Here is a 21404-nt window from a genome sequence, read left to right as displayed (position 1 = left end):
CCAGTCTTGTCAGTTTATGGATTTTGTTTTGCATGACCTCATTATAGTTTGGGTACTGTTAAGCTGTTTAATCAAGTAGTATACATTTCTGTGCACATCATGTTTTTTATATGGTCCTGAGGCAGTCTAGTTTTGTTTATTTTAGTTGCAAAGACCATACACTATTTTGAAAAAAATAAGGGCAACAGTGTTCGCTTGCTCATCGTTTACTGAAATTTTTTTGTACTGAACAGATATTCGATATTTGAAGCCATTTTTTCTTCATACAGTTAAACCTGGATATAACGAAGTTGAAAAAAGCTCCCGATTTTTCGTTACATGCAGGTTTTCGTTACATGCAGGTTTCGCGTGAAGGCTCGTCAATTGTTTTATGACGTGACACGACTGTTCTTACGTCGCCGCGCACGTGGAAGTGCGTGGCGCGAAACGACTGCACCATGTGTCTGCGCATAGGCGACTTGGTGTAGAGAGAGGAACTCGAGCGAGAGACAGCGGGAATCATCGTGCCTGCGTGCTCTGCCGAAGCGCGATTGGTGGCCCCGAGAGGGACCGTTGAAAAAAAAAGCTTCCAAAGGAGCTTTGAGAGAAGAGGAGAGGCGGCGTTATTTTACACTGAAAAATTGCGTAATTGCTGCCTGCTTCTTCGGCACAAGTGCAGGCAGGACACGCCGCTCCAAAGAAGCTAAATCATGTAGAGCTCCTTCATCGTCGCGCGAGCCGACGAAACGGCGCATAACGTCCATTGCGTTCATCACCTCCTTTGCAGTAGGCACGTCACACGGATCTGCATCGCAAGCACCATCATCACGATCATCTTGCACGCTTTCAGCCAGTGCTGCATCAGTCATTTCCTCTGTAGCCACGGCGGCGTTGTCAGCAAACAAAAAGTCATCCAGTTCAACGTCGTCGGGTACACCACCGTTAGTGCGTAGCTCGTTCCACGCTTCGGCCACATCGGACGGAGTAGAAACGTCTTCCTCATCATCGGCACCAGCCTGTGCGTTTCTTGCTACTATTCCGGCCTTTAAAAAGCAATTCCTAATAACTTCTGCCCTGACCTCTTGCCAGGAGGCAGCAAGCATCTCGACTGCTTGATAAATATCAATCTTCATCTCCCGTTCCAGCCGGATGTCGAGAAGAATCTTCTGGATTAGTCGGCGTCGGTAACAGCATTTAAAACTGTTAATGACCCCTTTGTCAAGGGGTTGTATTAGGGACGTGCAGTTGGCCGGGAAGTAGTGCAGTTCGATGTTCGAGAGCTGCAGGCCTTCGACGTGGTGCGCCGAGCAATTATCCAGCAGTAGGCAAACTTGACGGCCTTGCCGCTTGACGTCCTGGTTAAATTCCGTTAACCATTCTGAAAATATTGGCCGAGTCATCCACGCCTTGGAGTTCGCCACATACTTGACGGGCATACGCTTCGTTCCCTTAAAACACCTGGGACGGGCACTTTTGCCGACAACCAGCGGGACTCGCTTGTCTGTGCCGTCGAGGTTGGCGCACAGCAGAATCGTTATGCGGAGCTTGCTCTGCTTTCCGCCGCGGCAGTCATCGCCTTTTAGTGCTAGCGTGCGGCCCGGAAGCATTTGATAAAATAGAGCTGTCTCGTCGGCATTGTAGACATCGGCCGCCTCGAAGCGACTCAGTATTCCAGGCAGCTTGTCAGCCACCCATGAAGCAGCAGCATCGCTGTCTGCGGAGGCAGATTCGCCGCTGATTACTCTCCCGACGACACCGTGTCGGCTCTTGAATCCCTGCAGCCACCCGTTGCTTGCCTTGAAATCGTCATGGCCCAAGATACACGCAAAGTCTTTTGCCTTCTGTTGCAAAATCGCGCCACTAATGGGCACATTTCTGGCTCGCGTGTCCAAAAACCACGTGAACACTGCCTTGTCCACATCAGCATATGTCGACGTCTTCAGGCTTTTTTTCTTCGAGCTTGTTCCCGACTCCACTGCGTTTCTGATGTTGTGTTCCGCACTCAAAATCGTTGATAGGGTGCTCGCTGGAATGCTGAAACGGGCGGCAATGTCCTTCTTCTTCTCGCCCGCGGCGACTGCATTTAAAATTGCAAGTTTGTCTTCGAAAGACAAAACTTTTCGTTTTCTGGCAGTAGAACTAGCAGAACTCATCATGACCAACCGACGACGCAGTTACAAGCGGAGACGCACGACTACACGCCGACGGCAGGCCTAGCACCTCCAAAACAAGTCAAACGAACCAGCACGAGAGCACAGCTGACACGCACAGACGCAGGACAAACGCAAAATGGCGAATGCAACGCGTCGTCCCGTCGGTCTCATCCTCCTTTCCCCCCTCTCCTTCCTTCGCCCTGGTAATGAAAGAACCGGCCATCAGCGTTGCTTTTAAAGTGAATTCTTGCACATAACTGTGTCTAAGCCATTGAAACATATGGAAATCACAAAATAAAAATGCTTTTTTTTCAAATCCATACATAAAAAATGCAACAAAAGAAATCAACCGCCGCTACAAACGCCACCTGGTGCCACGCTACACAAGCAAAGCCTGAACAGGCTGCTACGTTGGGCACGGGGCGGCGCTAGCCGCGCGCTAACCGTCGCTATCATCATCATCGCTAAGTTCGTTTGGTCGCGGTGATCCCAGGCGTTCGTGTAGCTGTTGGCTCCGTACAATACTAATATTCACTAATATAGTGCATTTATTTGGTCGAATTTTCCTTAAAAGTGCAAAAAGTAATGACTGATCAGCTTTGCGAGTTCGTTACATCAAGGTTAACTGCCGCAACGTTTTCGTTACATCGAGGTCGAAAATACATGGGCTTCAATGGGGGCGGCGTTAGGGAATTCAAAAATTTCGTTAAATCCAGGAATTCGTTACATAGAGGTTCGTTACATCCAGGTTTAACTGTATTCGTATTCGAAAATTTCAATATTCGCACGCCCCTATTCACAATAGAAACATTACCCAATAAATATTGTTTTGGGTCCCAAAATTACAGAAAAAGAGTGTTTGTTGCTGTAATATGGGACACATGCACAAAATGAGTTCACTGGAAATACCACTAACGCAGAAGCATCCCAACAATCATTATGAGGAGACTTTCATGGGCAGAATTCAACCTGCATCGAAGTAATTTTTCTTCCACAGCAAAGTTTCAGAGCAAGCTGTACACTATGTACAGGTCTCCCTTGTAGCCATATAGCTACACTTAGGTGCATGCTAATGAGTAATAACTCTTCAAATTAGTTTGAGAGTAATTACTCTCACAGGCCACAAAAAATGCCATAGTTGACCATACTGAGCTAATTCTGATCACCTTTAACAATGACTGACGTCGCACAGCACATGGGCGTCCTTTGAAATCCTCCTCCAGCAAAACCACAATTCAATCCCGAGTTTCTCAGTCCAGTGGGCCAACGCCACCGTGGAGGGTGGAATGCCACGCACCTTCTGCATGTTGACCAAGGTCAGGATGGCAGCAGCCAGCTGGGGTGGTGCAGTGGATGAGCCACCAGTGCCAGCCACCAGGCTGGGATCCGAGCACAGGTAGGAGAGCAAGTTGCGCACAACCTTGCCATTGGGGCAGGGGACACGTTCCACGCAGCTGTCCATCAGGTGCACCAGACTATGCGCTGAATCCTCCTGCACCACAACCAAGGGGGCAGAGGTCACACCGAGCCATGGAGTTGACAGGTGCACTCATGTCACCTTCGCAATTCACAGTATCAACGCCACGGAAGGTAAACGAGCTCAATCAAACCAATATGCAAATAATTTAATAACACCACACTAAACTATGTCCCGGTACAGCCCATAAGTCAGCAGCAAAGCCTGCCCACATTCATGGCCAAAATGCAATGCTCCTCCATGGCAAGGAAATAGCCCACACTTCAATCCTCTCTTTAACAGTGTGCAAATACAGTGAAAGCTCGTTAATTCGAACAGCTCTACTTGGTCCGGCCAAGCTCCATACAGATCTGTGTATAAAAAAGCCCGTTATTTCGAAAGCGAGTCGGTTCAGCTACCGATAATTCGAACCACGCGGGAGGCTTGGCACACAGCACATGGCCAAAAAAAAAAAGCGCCTGCGCGTACTTAGAGGCTGCGCAAGTGCTAAACGAGGTCAGATGGAACCAGATAAAACCGTGGACGAGTGGGTAAAGCCTAAACGGTGCAATAACCGGCGGGCGCGGCGGTCGGCGGAGTGGGAGGGTGCATGAGTTGGGGAACGCGGTGGCGGCTGCCTACCCTCTTTTCGGCACAGCCTCCGAAACTCGGAACTACTGTATTTACTCGCGTAATGAACCGGCCCCCCACTTTTGTCGGCCAAAATTTACTTTTTCGTTCTCCAGCCTAGCGAGTTCCTCAGTTTTCCCTGCTGTCCGCAGCGCAGACCTTGGCAGCGCGGCAAGACGCTGCCCGCCGCCGACATCACAACTTGTTTATCTTTTGAGAAGAGCTCCAGCCAGAGGGGTGGGGAGAACGCTAAGCTGCTGCCGCCGCCGATAACATCATTTGTTTGTTTTTTTATTTGAGAAGGAGGTTCCTGTCCTAACCACCAGATGGCGCCACTGGGCGTTTAAAAAGTGAGAATATTCCTAACGTCCGACAAAATAGCTGCATTTAGCGTACGCAAGCGTGCATAAGGTTTTGGTATGTAGACAGCATCGATTAACCTCTTGCCACATCTGTGAACGCCGTGAGCAGACGACACACACACGATGAGCGGCGATGCGGTGGCCGGGAACTGTGTATCCAAACGGCGGGCCACGGACTGACCCGCGGACCGGTCACGAGGGGTCGACTGTGCGTGGGCCGGCCGGGTCTGGCCGGCAACAGCGTCCACACCACGAACCAAAAGAGCAGACGACAAGGCGGGCCAAGCCTCTGCGATCAGCCTGCATCAACGCTCGTCTCACGCTTCGACATTCAGCGGCGAGAACAAGCGGAATCCGCGGCAGAGATCCGCGTAAATACCCAGCGGAAAACTCGATCGGTACGGGACAGATTTCTGCCGCGGTGAGGAGAAAGTTGCATTCCCGCGGCGACAAACATGGCGACGCGCTTCCAAGCAGGACCGCTCGTTTCGGACTGCATTCATCGTTGTTACTGCCTTTTTTGTTGCGTTCACTGGCAATAAAAGCGCATCCATTTCTCGCTTGGTCTCACGTGACTCGCCTATAAGAAGACGTATGAGTGAAATATTTGCTTTATTTTTTATTTAGAGTGACGATTGTGCCCCTTCGAGGCTTAAGCGGCGCGTACGTTTGTTGACAGAAATAGTTGCCCGGCCTAACAACTAGATGGCGCCACAAGGCTGAGCGTATCCTTCCGTCCGTGTTTGCATACGCTGAACTAAAAGTGGGAAATGTGAGAAGTGCTGTAACGCCCCGAAAAATACCTGCGTTTAGACTACATGATAGTGCATACACTTATGGCTCGTAGACAGCGTCAATTGTTCTTTTCTAACCATATCTGTGTACGTCGAGAGTGCCGACGTTGCTACTAATTTCGCTCGCTCTCGCCGCCGAACGCCCAATTATGAACGAGCCATAAAGGTGTACTAAGTAAAACGTAGCGTCGTCCGACCACGTTGACATGTTAACAGTGGAAACAAAACTACTTTCGCTGGTGTCGCCTCGACTGCCGGGAGCACCGAGCCGCGAAAGACCAATGTGGTGTAGTTGCCAGACTCGATGTGCGTGAGAATATCATTCTTTTCGTGGGGGTTGTGTCACAAAGTTCATGCCTACCCTGTCCAGCTTTGAGCTTTGTTTCCCAGAAACATGTCGCGGAGCGGCGTCGACGACTTTTTCCCCCTCCCCCGCGGGGGAACGGCATTCTCACCATAGCGCTGGAGGGGTCACTCAAAAATACTCCCCCCCTCCTAGCATTGTTGCAATACAGGTGGCAAGCGCTTGCACGTGTTGGGAACAGCAGAAGCGGATTGAATGCCCCGGCACTGTTCACGGCCCCCCATGACTCCTCGTGGGATTAAGGCATTGTGCCGAATTCTTTCGACATTCCTTCATGTGTTCTTTTTTTTCTTTTTGGGAGCTGCATTCCTCTGTGCGTGGCTCCTGAAGAGTCTTTTTTCCCTGTGTTTTTTTTTTTTCATTCTTTGCTATGCGAAGGGGGCGACGGGAACGCCGCGCGCTGGCAGTTGGTCTGGAGATTTCGGTGCGTGCGGTAGTGAGTGAGGTCAGCCAGGGAAGTGGTCGGCAAGGAGCCTAGGCGGATATCTGACGCATAGAGCGCGGCGATGGTGGTCCCGAAGACGCGAGGCCTAAGTTCGCCCGTATCCGCAAGCCCCCATCAGCCCCGCGACGAGCAACCGCAGCCTGACGCTCCCTGCGACCGGACCTTGCCACTCCACAGTTAAGCCATCATTTCTCACCACTCACTTCAACTCTTTTATCTTTGTATTTTTTTCTTTCTGTGTTTCTCATTGTAATCCTTTGTACTTTATTTCCGTCTCGTAACATTTTTGTATAGCAATCGCCCTGATGTTTCTTTCTTTGTGTTAATTGTTGTGTTAACGTGTTCAATTGGTGCTTGTGTTATTTGCGTCACGTCAGTGTACGGCGCTACCTTGTCGAGCATATTGTAATACTTGGTTGTTGTTTGCCTAATTAAATTAATTCGCTACGGAACTTGCCTACGCCTCATGCCTCCAGTCGACGACTAATCAGGCGTGGCCCCTATCGCCGGTGAGCAGTCGAATCACAATCTTTCGCACGCGGGGTGGAGAAGTTTGTCGCTCCTCCCTCTCCTAACTTACGGAGAGTGCAGTGGTGGGCAGGTTGGCCCGACTAATTGTAACTTCGGCGCCAACCAACACCACAGCCACCCACGATATCATGACAAACGTTAGCTAGCCGTAGGCGTTTTCCTCTTCCTTCTCCGAAGCATATGACTGCAAGGTGCACGTAAGCAACGTTTAAAACGTGGCAGCAGCTATGTCGCCTACCGTCACGAGGTGATCCTCTTATTCATTTACCGGCTGAATGCTAAAGGCTCACGAGTGAAATTTGCATTGCTGCTGTAGATAAGCATACCCAGTCAGCTTTTTTTCTTTTCGCACCATAACTCTGCGGTTGTTTCAGGCGCAGTTGTGTACAGTGCAAGTTCTGTCGAACTTTGAAGAGCTCGAGTGTGTGTTGCTGTGAGACAGACCGCTTTGTCAGCCGAAGGGCTGCATCAGGGAGCACTTGGAATTCAGCCTTTTATGCCTTAACATCGCCATGCTCCGTGTTGCTTACTTCCAGCTATGCGCACAGCGGGAAACTATGAGCAACGATATCCACAAGTGAAGTTCTGTTCTCGTTTGATGCTGCATTAGGTTGCGCATATGGTACAACCAGGGCATTCATCCCTGAACGTTGTCATTTTACGCTAGATCATAGTGCAGTTATTTTTTTATGTGTGAACGTTTCTTGCTACACACACTGTAAAAAAAGTAAATTTCCGGTGCACTGCATTGCATATGAAAAAGTCTACTTAGCATTCCAAGGCATTCATCGCTGAATGTTTTTATTTTACAGCAGATCATAGTGGAGTTATATTGTTATGCGTAAGCATTCCATGCAACACGCACTGCAAAGAAGTTAATTTCCAGTGCACTGCATTGCATATGTAGCATATTGTGACTTTACAGCACTATGCGACTTTATTCATCCTTGGGTGTCATCTATCATGCATGCACGTGTGTATTGTCATCACAGTGCATGGTTCACTCAGTGGTTTTGTTGTTTTTTCCCAGAAAGTACTGGTACACAGCGTAGTTTGTTTGGAGGCTCTGGCATTGCCTGGGAAAAAGACACTGTCTCATCTTTCCAGCCTGTGTTGCTGCGAAGATGAGGGATCATTTCCGGCAGACAAACCGACAAGGTTAAGATACGCTGAATATTAGGAGGCAAGAATTATTGCAGTGTGGGCTAGATTCCATGCTCCGAACGGTAAGAGCAGAGAAACGTGGTTCTTCTTGCATCTAACGAGAACTTCTTATTCGGTGGGTTGGCAGCTGTTCATTGTAATTATTTAACTCTTTCGTTACCGCGAGAAAATGGCCGTTTTTCATAGGTCTCGGAAGAAATTTTTTTTGCCAGTACAAATAATACTCCAGCACACGTTGCAGCATGGTAAATTGCTCATAATGGAATGCTCTTTCCAAAAACATAAGTTACAAAGCAAACAATTTATTAGGGAACACACAAAAATTTGGAAAAGTGCCATTTTTGTGGAGTGTTGATAAAAACAAGAAAGAAAATGCACAATATCTACATATGCATTTTTAACAAAGAAAATTTAGAATATACATTTTGAAGATCAATGACTCAGGAACACTGCCTAAAAAAATAAATTCTCTGTACAACGCAGTTCTTCTGCTACATAAAAAAAAAACGAGACCGGGAACAGGTTCATCGCTCGTGCCATGCGGTGAAGCAGTTCCTGGTTTTCGTGAGGCACAGATGCGCTCCGCAGTTTTCACAAAAAAAATTCGTCTTTTGCTCGATTTTTCGTTCCTGGTAGCACATCCTGCAGTTTCGCCTTTTCGGCATCTTTTGCGGATAGTGCGGCACTTCTTTTGGGACAGGATCGAGTTGGGCAACCTCTTGATCCCCAAGCTCGAGCAGCTGTTGGGTGAGCTCCATCCGAAAAGAAAGTTGGTCGAAATGGGCGCTCCTTTGAAATTCCGGTGTCGAGAGGTGTTGCTGGCGGTGCTCTTGAAAACTAATGAAGCTATTCACAACAGCGATGTCAATACAATGAAAGAAGAGTGTTTTCCACCACCTCACGCACTTCATCAAAACGTTATAAGATGCAATCAGCTGATCCGACTTATCAACACCAAGCATCCCAGAATTATAGTCGTTAATCAGTAGCGGCTTCTTGATTGGGGTGGTAGTCCACACGCCCCCTCTTTTCTCTTTTCTTGTGGCTGTTACATGCCTGTTGGCAGTGTGCGCTGTAGACATCATGTGGACAACCCTCCTGTCCTTCCATTGCAAATAGAGGATGTTGTTCCGTCGCAGCCACCGAACATCACCTCTCTTTGCCTTCTTTTCCCACGACACCTCCTTCAGTTCAGATGGGAAGCACCGACGATCTTTACGTGTCGTGCCACAAGCAAGGGTTTTGTGATTTAGCAGGTGAGCAAAGAGAGACGCAGGTGTGTAAATGTTATCCATGTAGATAACGTATCCTTGATTGAGGAATTTATTACACAGTTGCGTCACCACATCAAATGCTAGTCCACTTGCACTAGCCGTTTCCCGTTTGCCTGTATACACATAAAATTGAACGGAATAGCCAGTCTGCGAATCGGCAAGCACCCACAATTTGTATCCCCACTTTACAATTTTGTCCCGCATGTATTGCCGAATACCCGATCTTCCATTCGATTTCACCATTCTTTCATCAACAGAGAGGTTCCGCGCAGGCTGAGAAAGTTCTCCTGAGGTTGTATTCACGTGTTGCAGAAGCCACAATATGCGGTACAGTTTGCCGTGCGAAGCTACAGAAGTCTCCTCCGGATCAGTGACAGTTAGAAAGCGCAGAAGTGCAGAAAACCGTCTCCTTGGCATAACGTTCCACAGAAGAAGCCCTGAAAAAAGCCCACCAGTATTTCAGTAAAGGTGGATGCGTGGCACGTTCACAATGCCCATATAAATGAGCAGTCCAATGAACTTCACTAGTTCGTCGTGAGTCACTTCTTTCCAAGACCCATCTCTTTCAGCATAGCTTGGAAGCTCCAAAATATGCATCCAAGCATATTTGTTCGTATTTTTGCAGATAGTATGTATCACTTCTGCGGTGAAGAATAACAGGAAAAAATTGCGCGCTGTTGTGAAACGTCTTGCGCTGCTCCGAAGTGCTGGGCCGAGGTGTGCTCCGGGCGGCCTTGTTGGCGTGAAATGAAGTTTCTTCACAGTTGGTGGCAGCACATCCTGGCCTAGCGACATACGGACCCTGCAGATAACAAGAATAGCTTGTGCACAAAGATCGGCAGATAAGCGCACACGACGCCGGTGACTGCTCAAGACCGTAAAAGTAACTCACCGGTGAGCAGCTGCGGATGTCCCGGGCTGACTTGAAACATCGTCGCTGTCAGAGCTTGAAGCAGAGGTACTGTCATCTTCGGACTCGAAGCTAGAATCCTCGTCGCTAAAATCAGGTGCGGGTGTAGGACACTTTCGAGCAGAACGCTTTCCGTGCGGCACAGTCGCGCGGGACGACGACGCCATGGCAGCGACCGGAGCGAGTGGCATCGTAACAATATAGTAATGCCGGATGCAGCCCTCTAGCGAAACCGAAACCAAAACTGCTGCAAACTGGCTGTAAAGGCCAGGTGTACATGCTGGACATGCAACGGACCTTCAGGAATGCGTTTTCGTGGAATAAAACTACCCGGACTCCAAGTCAAAGCTCACTAGTGAATAGCTGGCAACATTTTCCGGTAATTATCACCACTCAACACTGCCAGATAACAAAGCCGACAATATGATTCAATATTTCACTTGCTGGGAGTCTTTTGATGACAAAAATTTGATGTTAATAATGCATTACCACGCGTGGCAGGTTTTTTTCTGAAGTGCGGCCGCCACGCCCCCTTTCACAACAACACATGCACGTCAGTTCTCAAAAAGGTGCATCAAAAATCGGAACGTCGCCAGAGCGGGAAAATTTAAACTGGTTCTACAAGTGCAGTGCCTAGACTGACCACTGGATGGCGCTAGGTGAACGTGAAACGATTCCAACCTGTCGAAATCGGCGATTTAAAGCATCGATCACTGGTGATCGATTTGAATAGGCGTGGTAACGAAAGAGTTAAAGGCACCAGAGCAACTAAACATCCCAAAACGCAGGACAACTGGACAGAGCGCTACTCACAGCTGCTTTATCTCACAGAAAACACGTGCATGTGTATCCTCAGTCGTGAGTTGCTCAAAGAACACATTCAAGCATCAGTTCGTCATCATCATCAGCCTGAATGCGCCCACTGCTGGACAAAAGCCTTTCCCATGTCTCTCCAAATAACCCTGTCCTTTGTCAGCTGCGGCCTTCTTATCCCCGCAAACCTCTTAAACTCATCTACACACCTAACTTTCTGCCGTCCCCTGCTGTGCTTGCGTTCTCTTGGCATTCAGCCCGTTACTCTTGAGGACCAACGATTACCGTATTTACTCACGTAATCCTTGCACTTTTTTTCCCTGAAAATCAACGCGAAGTTTGGTGGTGCGATAATTATGCGGGGAAAATTTTCAAGCAAATGTTTTGGAGTGTTAAATGCAAAGATGAATGGGTGCTAGATCAAGATTGTCAGGTCCGCAATTGTAAATATAACGAAAACATTACTTTCAAGCGTAACTTACCTTCGTTATGCAAGTACAGGGTGAACGTAAGCTCAAGTTGCTAAACCACTTTATTTGCCGCGCACAACCTCCCCGTCACTACTCGCGTTGCGTACGTCCTGCAGGAAATTCTACTCTTCATCAGAGTCCGTGTCGACACTGGAATCAATGGTTTCTTCATCTTCCGATGCTTCTTCGTCGTCCCACACCAGGTGGTCCTCGGTCGCATCCAGGGCGTTCGAAATTCCTGTTTTTTTGAAGCCTCTGGCCACCATGTTTACATCAATCATCCCCCATGCCTCTGATACCCAGCTGCACAGCAGCTCCACGGACGGTCTTTTGATTTTGCCACCCGGCGTCAGAGCATGTTCACATTCGGCCATCCATTCTGCGTACAGCCTCCGGACGTTATCTTTAAATGACTTGTTCAAAGATACGTACGTCAAGAGGCTGTAGCATTGATGTGAGGCCGCCGGGTATAACAGCCAGGTCCGTTCGCAGTTCCTTGAACTTCGCCCGAACCGACTCTTGAAGATGGCCCCGAAAGCTATCAAGCACGAGGAGCGACGGAAAAAGAAGCGCTCCCGGTCGCCGCCCCCACACAGTCTTCACCCAGTCCACCATAAGGTCCGCGGTCATCCACCCCTTTTCTTGGACGCGCACGTGTATACCAGGGGGGAGCTTTCCTTTCGGGAGGGTCTTCAGCTTGAAAATGACGTACGGTGGGAGCTTCCGCCCGTCCGCCGTCAGGCCTAGCATGACCGTGCACCTCTGTTTTTCGGCACCTGTAGTCCTGACGTGCACAGTCCGAGCGCCTGTCTGTTCGACTGTCCTGCTGCTGGGCATATCGAAATTCAGCGGAGTTTGGTCCGCGTTCCCTATCTGGGAGGGCAAGAAGTTTTTCTCCTGCCGGATCCTGATAACGAATCGATGGAAGTCCACTATTTTCACTTTATAGGCTGCGGGCAGGCGCTGGCAAAGCGTCGTTCGCCTCCTGAGCGAGAGTCCATTGCGCCGCATAAACCGTGTGGCCCACCCGTTACTAGCGTGGAAGTCTTGCACCGGGATGCCCTCCTTTCTTGCGATTACGAGCGCCTGGTTCCGTATTAAATCAATCGACACAGCACACCCATCCGCTCGTCGAGCCTTGATATATTCCAGTAAAGAGGATTCGATGGCAGGAAATTTCCCAGTCTTCGGTCCATGGAAGGCCTAGCGCGTCTTACCAGTCGTCTTGAGTTCGTCGTGCTGCCGTCTCCAATACCGGACGCAAAACTCGTTGACGCCGAAGTGTCTGCTGGCGGCGCGGTTGCCATGTTCCAACGCATACTCAATAGCTTTTAGCTTAAAAGCAGCTGTGTAGCGTCCCATGGCGAAGCAGCACAAAGAGCACGGTGCAACACGCAAACAAGGCAAACGAGGCCTACGAGACACCGGAGAGCCAGAGACACCTTCGCAAAATGGCATAGCGGTGGTGAGTGGATGAGCGGTAGCGGCGGTGGCAGCGGATGATAGCACAGTACCGCCGCCTAGTAGCATGCGCGCCCAACCATGGCAGTTAGTTGTGGCCGCAGTCAATAAATGGCGATCGCTACGACAAGCAGACTGCTCGCGGCAGTAATTTTGGGGGTGCGATGATTATGCGGGGCAAAAAAAATTTTCCAATTTTTGATAGCCAATGTGGGGGGTGCGAGCATTACGCGAGTGCGAGCATCACGCAAGTAAATATGGTATCTACTCTTCACATTACTTGCCGTGCCCTAGCCTATTTCTTCTTGATTGCGACTGGGACGCCATTAGCCCGCGTTTGTTCCCTGACCCACTCTGCCCTCTTCCTGTCCCTTAACGTTACACCAATCATTTTTCTTTCAGTAGCTCGCTGTGTTGTCTTTAACTTGAGCTGAACCCTTTTCGTTAGCCTCCACACTTTTACCACACAGGTCAGTACCAGTAAGATACAGCTTTCATATGCCTTTTTCTAGAGGGAAATTGGTAATGTGCCATTCATGATCTGCGGGAACGGGCCAAATGAGCTCCACCCCAGTCTTATTCTAGAAGTCATTTCCCTCTCGTGATCCGGATCTCCAGTCACTAAGTGCCTTAGCGGACGTATTCCCCCACCACTTTCAGCCCCTCGCTGCCAATTGTAAACTGCTGCTCCCTTGCAAGACTGTTGACCGTTACTTTGGGTTTCTGCATATTAATTTCTTTCAGTGGCATTTTCTCCCCCCATTGCGCCATTTTTTTGAGAAGGTATGGTACGAAATGGGCTTACTGCTTACGGGCGTTGAAAACTATGCTTGTACAAAGAGAACATTGGACAACTCCAGCGCTGAAGAATTTTTCATGAAAATAGCCGATGGAGAAACTGTGCAACGATGACCCGCAGGTGGTCGCAAAGAACCGCCACTTAGCTGAGCCGCTGCCGACAAATACAGCGCGCTATGATCAGTGCTTAAATTCGGGTAGGTCCAGGAGGGTCTTAAACCCTCTACCAATATTCAAAAAGGATCAGAGACCCCCTGTGCTAGGTTGTAGAATGCATGAATCTTAAGGAAGCAACCATTTTCCGGGGCGGTCAGAACATTTTTTCTCTATTGTTTTCAAAATTTCGCTGCGGTTTTTGCAAGAGTCATTACATTTTGTATGAAACCCGAGACGGAGAAAAATACAAATTGGCAGCACTACACAAGGGGGGATGAAAAAGGGGAAACCGTGCCCAACACCATGGTCAGCTCAGAGCCGGCCACTCAGCTTCAAGGCTAGAAAGCAACAATCAGCACATTGGTAGAGCGAGGGGACAGTTTGTTTCAGGTCTCTGGCATAAATTGAGCAAAAAACCACCTTGAAAAATAATTTCTCATTTTTGCGAAAAACCATGTGTAAAGCAGGCTGCAAGATGCTCTCTCTCCCCCTTTCCATCTGTGCTCAGATCACACGAGACCCGTTCGATGCAGCCGGACTTGAAGCATTACTTATGACGGAAGCAACCATTGGCCCCTACTTCTGAACACGTTAATTACACAACTGTGCCGACGTGAAGACTGCACATACGAAGCCACGTTTGGTGCTCGAAATACAGAATTTTCCTCTGCCCGTCCTCACAGAATGACTGCTTTTGTCTGTTTTTTAAGTCATGAACTACAGAATAATTGCCTGAAGCTGAAGCGTACATTCTCGCAGCTAAACATTTATTCATGTCTAAAGATCAGTTAGAAAAGGCAAGCAAATGTAGTAGTTTTACGTTCATGTATTAGGTTTAAGGTGCTATGTCCACAAATGTGGATGCGAATAAGATATGCTTAAATATAAATATTATTGCATAATTTTTTGCACATCACTTCTTCTTAGTGTACTGATCGTCATTTATGCAAAAAAAAAGATTTTTCCTTTCAGCAGATTTAATTGGCACCTGAAGGGGCTATAGGAAATGTTTTAATGAGAAACCATCTAAGTCGTATGGAGGATAATGAGTTTTTTCTCTTAAATAATGTTTGTTGTACATGCTTGCACATCCTCACTGTGTCTCCTTATAAACAGAAAATTTCGCCTCCCTATCTCTATTATCTCATAGTGAACATCTTATTTTGTACTCATGTCTATTACTTAGAACTACTTAGTAGCATTGTGTTCTAGATGTCTGATCATGATTTCATGGATTGTTCTTCTTGCCTGTCATAATGTGTGATGTTCACTTTGATTTATTTGGTAAAAAAATTATGTTTCGTCTATTGCGCTTCGATAGTGCACGACTTATCCAAATTCACCCTGTGCTTTATTATGTTTATGAATTCTGTATGCTCTCTGCTGCCTTGGAATGGGCAGCGGGCCTAGTCAAGCTACTCTGAAGTAGCTTTTTGCCAAGGGGCCTTTTTCTCTTTTAGAGAAATAGGGAAAATGTGTAAATAGCGCTTTCCCAAGCTTCAAGTCATCATAGAGTTCCAATTGCGCGCACAGAGTCATTTGCTTCTCGGCAGCAAGAGCCGCCGTGGGCACCAACTTTGCCTTCATGTACTACCTCTGCCATGTTTTGGTGTGAAGGCTGCGGTGGGAAATGTTCATCGCGGCAAAAACGTTGTTTAGCGCTGTTTGCTGATTCCCAGTGGCTTGCATCGTGTGCACAGAAAGAATGTTCCCAACAAATGGTTTGGGTCTTCTCGTTGCAGTTCACACGGGGCGAGCCCCACACCGACGCCGCATCACCGCAGCACGCGAACCTGATAACAATCCTTTTATGGCGAAGCCATATTCTCGTCCACCTCTGCCTACAGCGACGTTACCGCCACACACTTTGCACTTGACGCACGACATCATCGCGTTCACAGAGTCCAAGCTTACAACAACGAAGACCATCTTGATGTCGGCTGGGGCGGCCGCATCGTCATCGGTGCGAGTGAGAAAATCCAGCTTTCGCGTCGTTGCCGGAGTTGAAGTTTTTCTCGAGTTTCAACCTCCCTCTGCACCAAATCCGCATGCTGCAACACTGTCGACGAGCTGGCTAGGCCTACTTCAGCACTGTCGGCGGACTGTTCTCAATGCCCTGCGAATGAATGGCACGCTTCTGGAAGTTAGAAACAAATCGTTTCTTTCTTTTGCCGAACTTGTGCCTCATGGCGAACTTCCCCGTTGGATTGAACATCGTTGCACACAGAACAAAGAGACACATTGTCACATCGCTGGCAGAGTGAAGCAGATGACGACAGAGTGCAGTTTTTGGTCAAGTGTGCTAGCTCTACAAATAGGGCCGCACGTTGGGACTTTAGCTTTGCGCATGGATTTAGACATCACAGGTGAACCAGCGGAGGCATTTTGGCAGGAAATCAATAAAGAAAAGCGGCTCTTTCCAATGAGACTAAGATGGCTGCGACCGCAGGCATGAAAGAAGAGCTATGCGCCGCGACAGAGAGAGCTGTTTTTGCGTGGAATTCAGCTCACAGGGATGTTATAAATTGATCCTGTGTGAAAATACTGAACCACGGGACTGGTAACCTGGTGAATTTAAGGAATATTAGCTGTAGAAATTGGGTTTTGTTAGCGATTTTTCGTCCCAAAGTGTCGTGTCCCCCCTTTAAGGGGACATGTGGGTTTTGAAATGCACATTTTTATTAATATAAACATCATAATGAAATCGGGTGTGCATATGTTTCCTCTTTCTGTTTTCAAAAATATAATTAGCTTCAGTATATCACAATTAGCTCCCATATTATAGGAAAATAACTGAAGCCTAATTAGTTAAACTCTTATGGGTATTTAGGATACCTCCTTTCTAAATGTTTTAGTTTCGGTTGAAATGGGGCTGTAGCCAAGCCAAAGACCTGCCATCTGGAGCAATCTATGCCAATTGTATTGTTGGTGAAGTATATCATCATACAAAAATGTTAAATTTTATCCAAGCATCCTAATTATGAACTTCAGTTGGGTGACATTATGGTTTACAAAATTGGAAATGACTCCGCCAAAAAAAAATACAGCATAGCTCCACAGTCTAGTTCATCCTGAATTGAACAGTATAACATTAATTGAAACTGCAGCACAAAAACATAATAGAAACTGCCGCTAGGCATGTTGGCAAAATACAAGAACCTGAGAAAATTGCATTTGAAGTGCACATGCCAGCGATTCGGCCTCAAAAAACAGCGGAATGCGGACATTCCAAAAATATTTCACAGTAGTGAGTAATACCAGGTAGTGGGGAAGGGGCCCAGCTTTCAAAGAAAACCAAGATGGCTGCCATCGGGGTAACTGCCGTAGAAAGCGACAAGCGTAGAGTCTTGCTGTATTTCACTCCACCCCTTCCAGGCATCGTAGGCATGAAAATGTAGATATTTTAGTAGTTGCAGGTTGAATTTAGACCTTGAAACTTTTGAGGCATTTTTCGATCATTTCAAGACATGCCTCTCCCCTTAAGACAATGCATGTGTGGACTGAATTCAGCGCGCATTATAGACACAGCACGGATGTTTAGTAACAACAAAAACTGGATGCTCCGAGTCCCCTTAACTACCTCAGTCTCCTGTCCAGACAACCATTCCCGCTCGAAGAAGGCCAGTGGTGACCCACCTGGAGCAGGGGGCTCTCCTCCCGCCGGATCGACTCCATCAGGGGACGGATCACGGGGTTCAGCTTGTCCGGCAGATGAGGCAGCCGTACCAGGAAGGTGGCCAGCGATGACTGCACCCTGCAACGGCAGCACGTGGCTGTAGTCTGTCTGCCCGTCTGGAAAGCTTGAGCATTAGGACAGCATTGCATTCGAAGTCGATGTCCACACCTGGCAGCCTCAAGTGATGGCACCCAAGGCAGACTTTTGAAGGGCACTGGAATGGATTTCCATCAAAGCTGTACGTTGTAGAATAAAGTGTACAAGGCACTCATAGACCACCTTGCCATATTCCAGCCTAAAAGGCTCTTAAAGACTGACACTCAGCCATTCATAGATTTCTGGTCTTGTCTTCACCACTTTGACACCCTTCCGCAAAAAAAATGCAAGTTTTAGTTGCAAAATAGCATCTATGGTACACTTGCGATAATTGAAACATGTATTAATTCGTATTTCGGTTAATGCAAACAAATTTTAGAATTCAGGTTGGGCACGTACAGCATTTTAAACGCATTTCAAAGCCACTTCATTTGCATCATGGTTTCTCTTAAATTCACTTCACTCAAAACTTTTTTGCCTTGCACCAATGCTTCTAGTGCGTGAAAGAACGACGGCAGAGGCCAGATGCGGCAAGTTTCCAATGCTGCACAAGCTAAAATTTGGCCTCTCCAACCATGAATCTGAATATCACAGTCACAACTGTGAAATTTCCAGGAAACGTGTTTTTGTGCACTAATTCTAAATATGCCATTTAATTTCATGCAAAACTAGTGCCTGCGCACTTACGTAACATATAATGTAACTTTTTACAGAGGTCTAAAAAATTTCACTGCAGGGAACTTGCTAAAATGCATGCCACAGCTTTCCCATGACATGAAGGAATGTAATAAGGGAAGAATTACCATCACCTTGCTCAACATAGAGCCTGAGTTATAGGGTTTTGAAATTGCCGCTACAGAAAAAGGAGTACCAAATTTTCTTTCTTTCTGAAGTAGCTTCTTCAAAACCCCACAACTCAACTTCTATGATGGGCAGGTTGATACTTTTACCTTTATTGCATTCCTTGATGGCAATACAAACAAATTAGAGAAATTACACCAAGTTACCTGGCGCAAAATCTCTTAAAACCTCTCAGCAAAAGCTAGCATAATTAATTACATAAGTGCATATTAAGCACTTCTCTTACATTAAATTAGGGGTGTGCGAATATTGAAATTCCGGATGTGAATCGAACACGAATATGAAGAAAAAATGGCTTCGAATATCTAATATCTGTTCAGTACAAAAAAAAATTTCAGAAAATGATAACAAGCAAATGTTGTTCCCCTTATTTTTTTCAAAATAGTGTATGGTCTTTGCAACAAAAATAAACAAAACAAGACTGCCTCAGTACCGTATAAATAAACATGTGCACAGAAATGTATACTATTGATTAGGCAGCATAACAATATCCAAACTGTAATTAGACCATGCAAAACAAAATCCATAAAATGACAAGACTGGTAACAAAAAATAACATGATAACTAGTAAAACCTCATTCATTCGGAGTTAAAAGGACCGGAAGAAATGCTCGGTTCATTCGAAGGCCTAGGTTTATAAAACTCCCTACGCCCCCCCCCAAAAAAAAAAAATCATCCTGCCGCAAATGCAAAGATGCAGTAAGGCCATATGACGCAGCTGCATGATGAGCCGCCCATTCTGGAGTGCTGGGAGAACAACACAAATGGAAGCAAGGGGCCGGGGAACACACACTGGCGTCAGAGCGGCGAGACGGTTTCTAAAAGGAAAAAGAAATCCACCTGTGACGCGGCAGTCGGCGTCAAAAGCGGTGCGAAGCTGAGATTGGACTACCGCTGAATGCGCGGGACGACAGTTGCAGTTGCCGCGGGGCAGTGGTGAAGCTCTGAAACCGAAACTATGTGGCCAGGTGACAGGGGCCTTCCGATTGTTGCCACGCCTGCCGTTAAGCCCACTAAAGAGGTGCGCTAATTACAGTGCACTATGCAAATAAGTAAGATTTTAACAGAATCGCCTGCCCTATTGTGACAACTCGACGCGCCCCTTCATGAGGCTGCCACGAAATTCCTCAAGTAGGCTTTCCCGCATAGCGTACTTTACAAAACGGGATGGCGGAGGTCACGCTCGAAGAGTTATGAAGGCGACAGGACGCATTCTTCGGATGTGGGCATTAAATATGTAACGTATTACCGAAGTATTAAAAAAAAGCGCGATTTCGCGTTACCGATTGCTTGAAGCGGGCCGTTGGCCATCTTGTTTGCAGCACGGGTGATATGTGGGAAAGCCCACTTGGGGAAATTCTCACGAGGTGAAGCCTTGCGGCGTCGGGATGCGGTCGGTCCGCGTGATAAAAAGGCGGAGAAGGAAGCGGATAGGACCTCTGTATTGTTTTCCTGCAATTTTTAACTCGGTTATCGGCTAATTTGCCCAGATATTGTGGTTTTGCCACAGTCGAATTTATGAAAGAAAGCGCGTTATACGATCACTGGTGTGTACAGTAAAAGCTCGTTAATTTGAACTCGAAGGGGACCGGAAAATTGTTCGAATTAAGCGAAGTTCAAATTACTGAATGGGCACTAGAATGAGCAGTCATAGTGCCCCGCCGTGTGGGCAGAACCCGAAGCAGTGACATCTAGACTCTGTTATCGCGAGTTAGGCGCTACTACAAGTTTGTGGCGGGCCTGTTCTGAGAAATAAATTCATAAGGTCCTAATAGCAAATGAAGGAGAGATGTGGGTCTTAAAACTATTTTTTTTTTTTAGTTTTGGGACGAACAAGATGAAACTTCCCAGTCTTATTCAGATTTTTGTGCTGATTCCAAATATGTAAGTAGATTTTAGGCAGCTGCATTAGGTCACAAGGTATAAAATTTTGAAAATCTATATTTAGCTTATTTGTTACGTTTTTCGATAGCTTTCCTTTGTCAAAAGCAACAACAAAGTGCATGGCTGGGACACCGGAGCGCTGCTCTAGCCGGTGATGCTTTTATTGTACTAATGTTTCACATGCAAAAGGAAACAAATACAAACAAGACTGCAACATTTTGACTGAATGTTTTAATATTAAATAGAAATTATAATTTTGCAAAAGAAGTTACAGCAAAATAAATAGCATCACCGGCTAGATCTATTCAATATGAGTACAGTGATACCAATTTTGTGGTTGTGACTAAAAAAAACAAGCAAAAATGCTCCGTAAGGCAATGTGATATGTTTGAAACTGAGAAAAACGAATCTAAAGTTTGTTTACCATAACTTCTATTGGCACAGCACTACAGCAATATAAATAGCATGACTACATAGCCCTATTCTTGAGTAACAACAAGATCATGCCATACATGTGGTCACTGTGCAATGAAAAATTTCCCATAACATTATGCACAGTTCATGAAAATGGTGCAAGAAAGCTGCTACCACCCACTTGAAATTCTTCTTTCAGCTTGTAGATGAATAGCAGTCAGACAAGTGGCGTCTCCATGGTCTGTGCCCCTCCAGAAGTAAAGTTGCACAGAATACCATACCACACGACTTGTGAATCCTTGCAGTGCTGTGTTCTGACCTCACATCACATCTAAACCTATAGCAGACCAGGGCTGTGGGCAGAGTCCCTTGCTGGCCTATGTCGGTTCGTGAGCTTGCTCTTCACAGCGGCTCCTGTCTGCGTGGTCTTTGCTTGACATGCGAAGCCTTCGGCGATCCTCTTCACGGCTTCGACGCACCAGGCCTACACTGCAGCAGAGTCTCTCAGCTATTGCTGTGTTTGTTTTTGTCATGTCCTGGCTGAATCGGCCGATGGCCACTGCCCTTTGGACAGAGTGCAGTGAGGCATGCTTATTTTTTTGGGATCCCAGGTCATGGAATGCAGGCTCTCTACTGGCATTTTGAGTCATGCCGGCATTGCACCACTCAAGGAGGGCTTCATCACTTAGTCGTTTCAAGATTGGCTCCAAAGC

The 21404-nt window shown here is 47.1% G+C and overlaps 1 protein-coding gene across 2 annotated transcripts in view; it reads right to left on the bottom strand.

Annotated features, from left to right (window-relative positions):
* Hel89B (histone acetyltransferase 1) overlaps window positions 1–21404 on the bottom strand; it is a 211609-nt gene that overhangs the window by 66433 nt on the left and 123772 nt on the right. For both annotated transcript variants that reach the window (XM_077635155.1, XM_077635154.1), the window contains exons 21-22: window positions 17397–17514; window positions 3430–3624 (exon numbers count right to left, since the gene is read on the bottom strand). In XM_077635155.1, the coding sequence (XP_077491281.1) occupies window positions 3430–3624; window positions 17397–17514 (313 nt within the window). The remainder of the gene's footprint in view (window positions 1–3429; window positions 3625–17396; window positions 17515–21404) is intronic.

Source organism: Amblyomma americanum, chromosome 8 (assembly GCF_052857255.1).
Source record: "Amblyomma americanum isolate KBUSLIRL-KWMA chromosome 8, ASM5285725v1, whole genome shotgun sequence".
Taxonomy (NCBI): domain Eukaryota; kingdom Metazoa; phylum Arthropoda; class Arachnida; order Ixodida; family Ixodidae; genus Amblyomma; species Amblyomma americanum.
The sequence above is the reverse complement of the archived record's forward strand: the minus strand, read 5'-3'. Positions and strand labels throughout refer to the sequence as shown.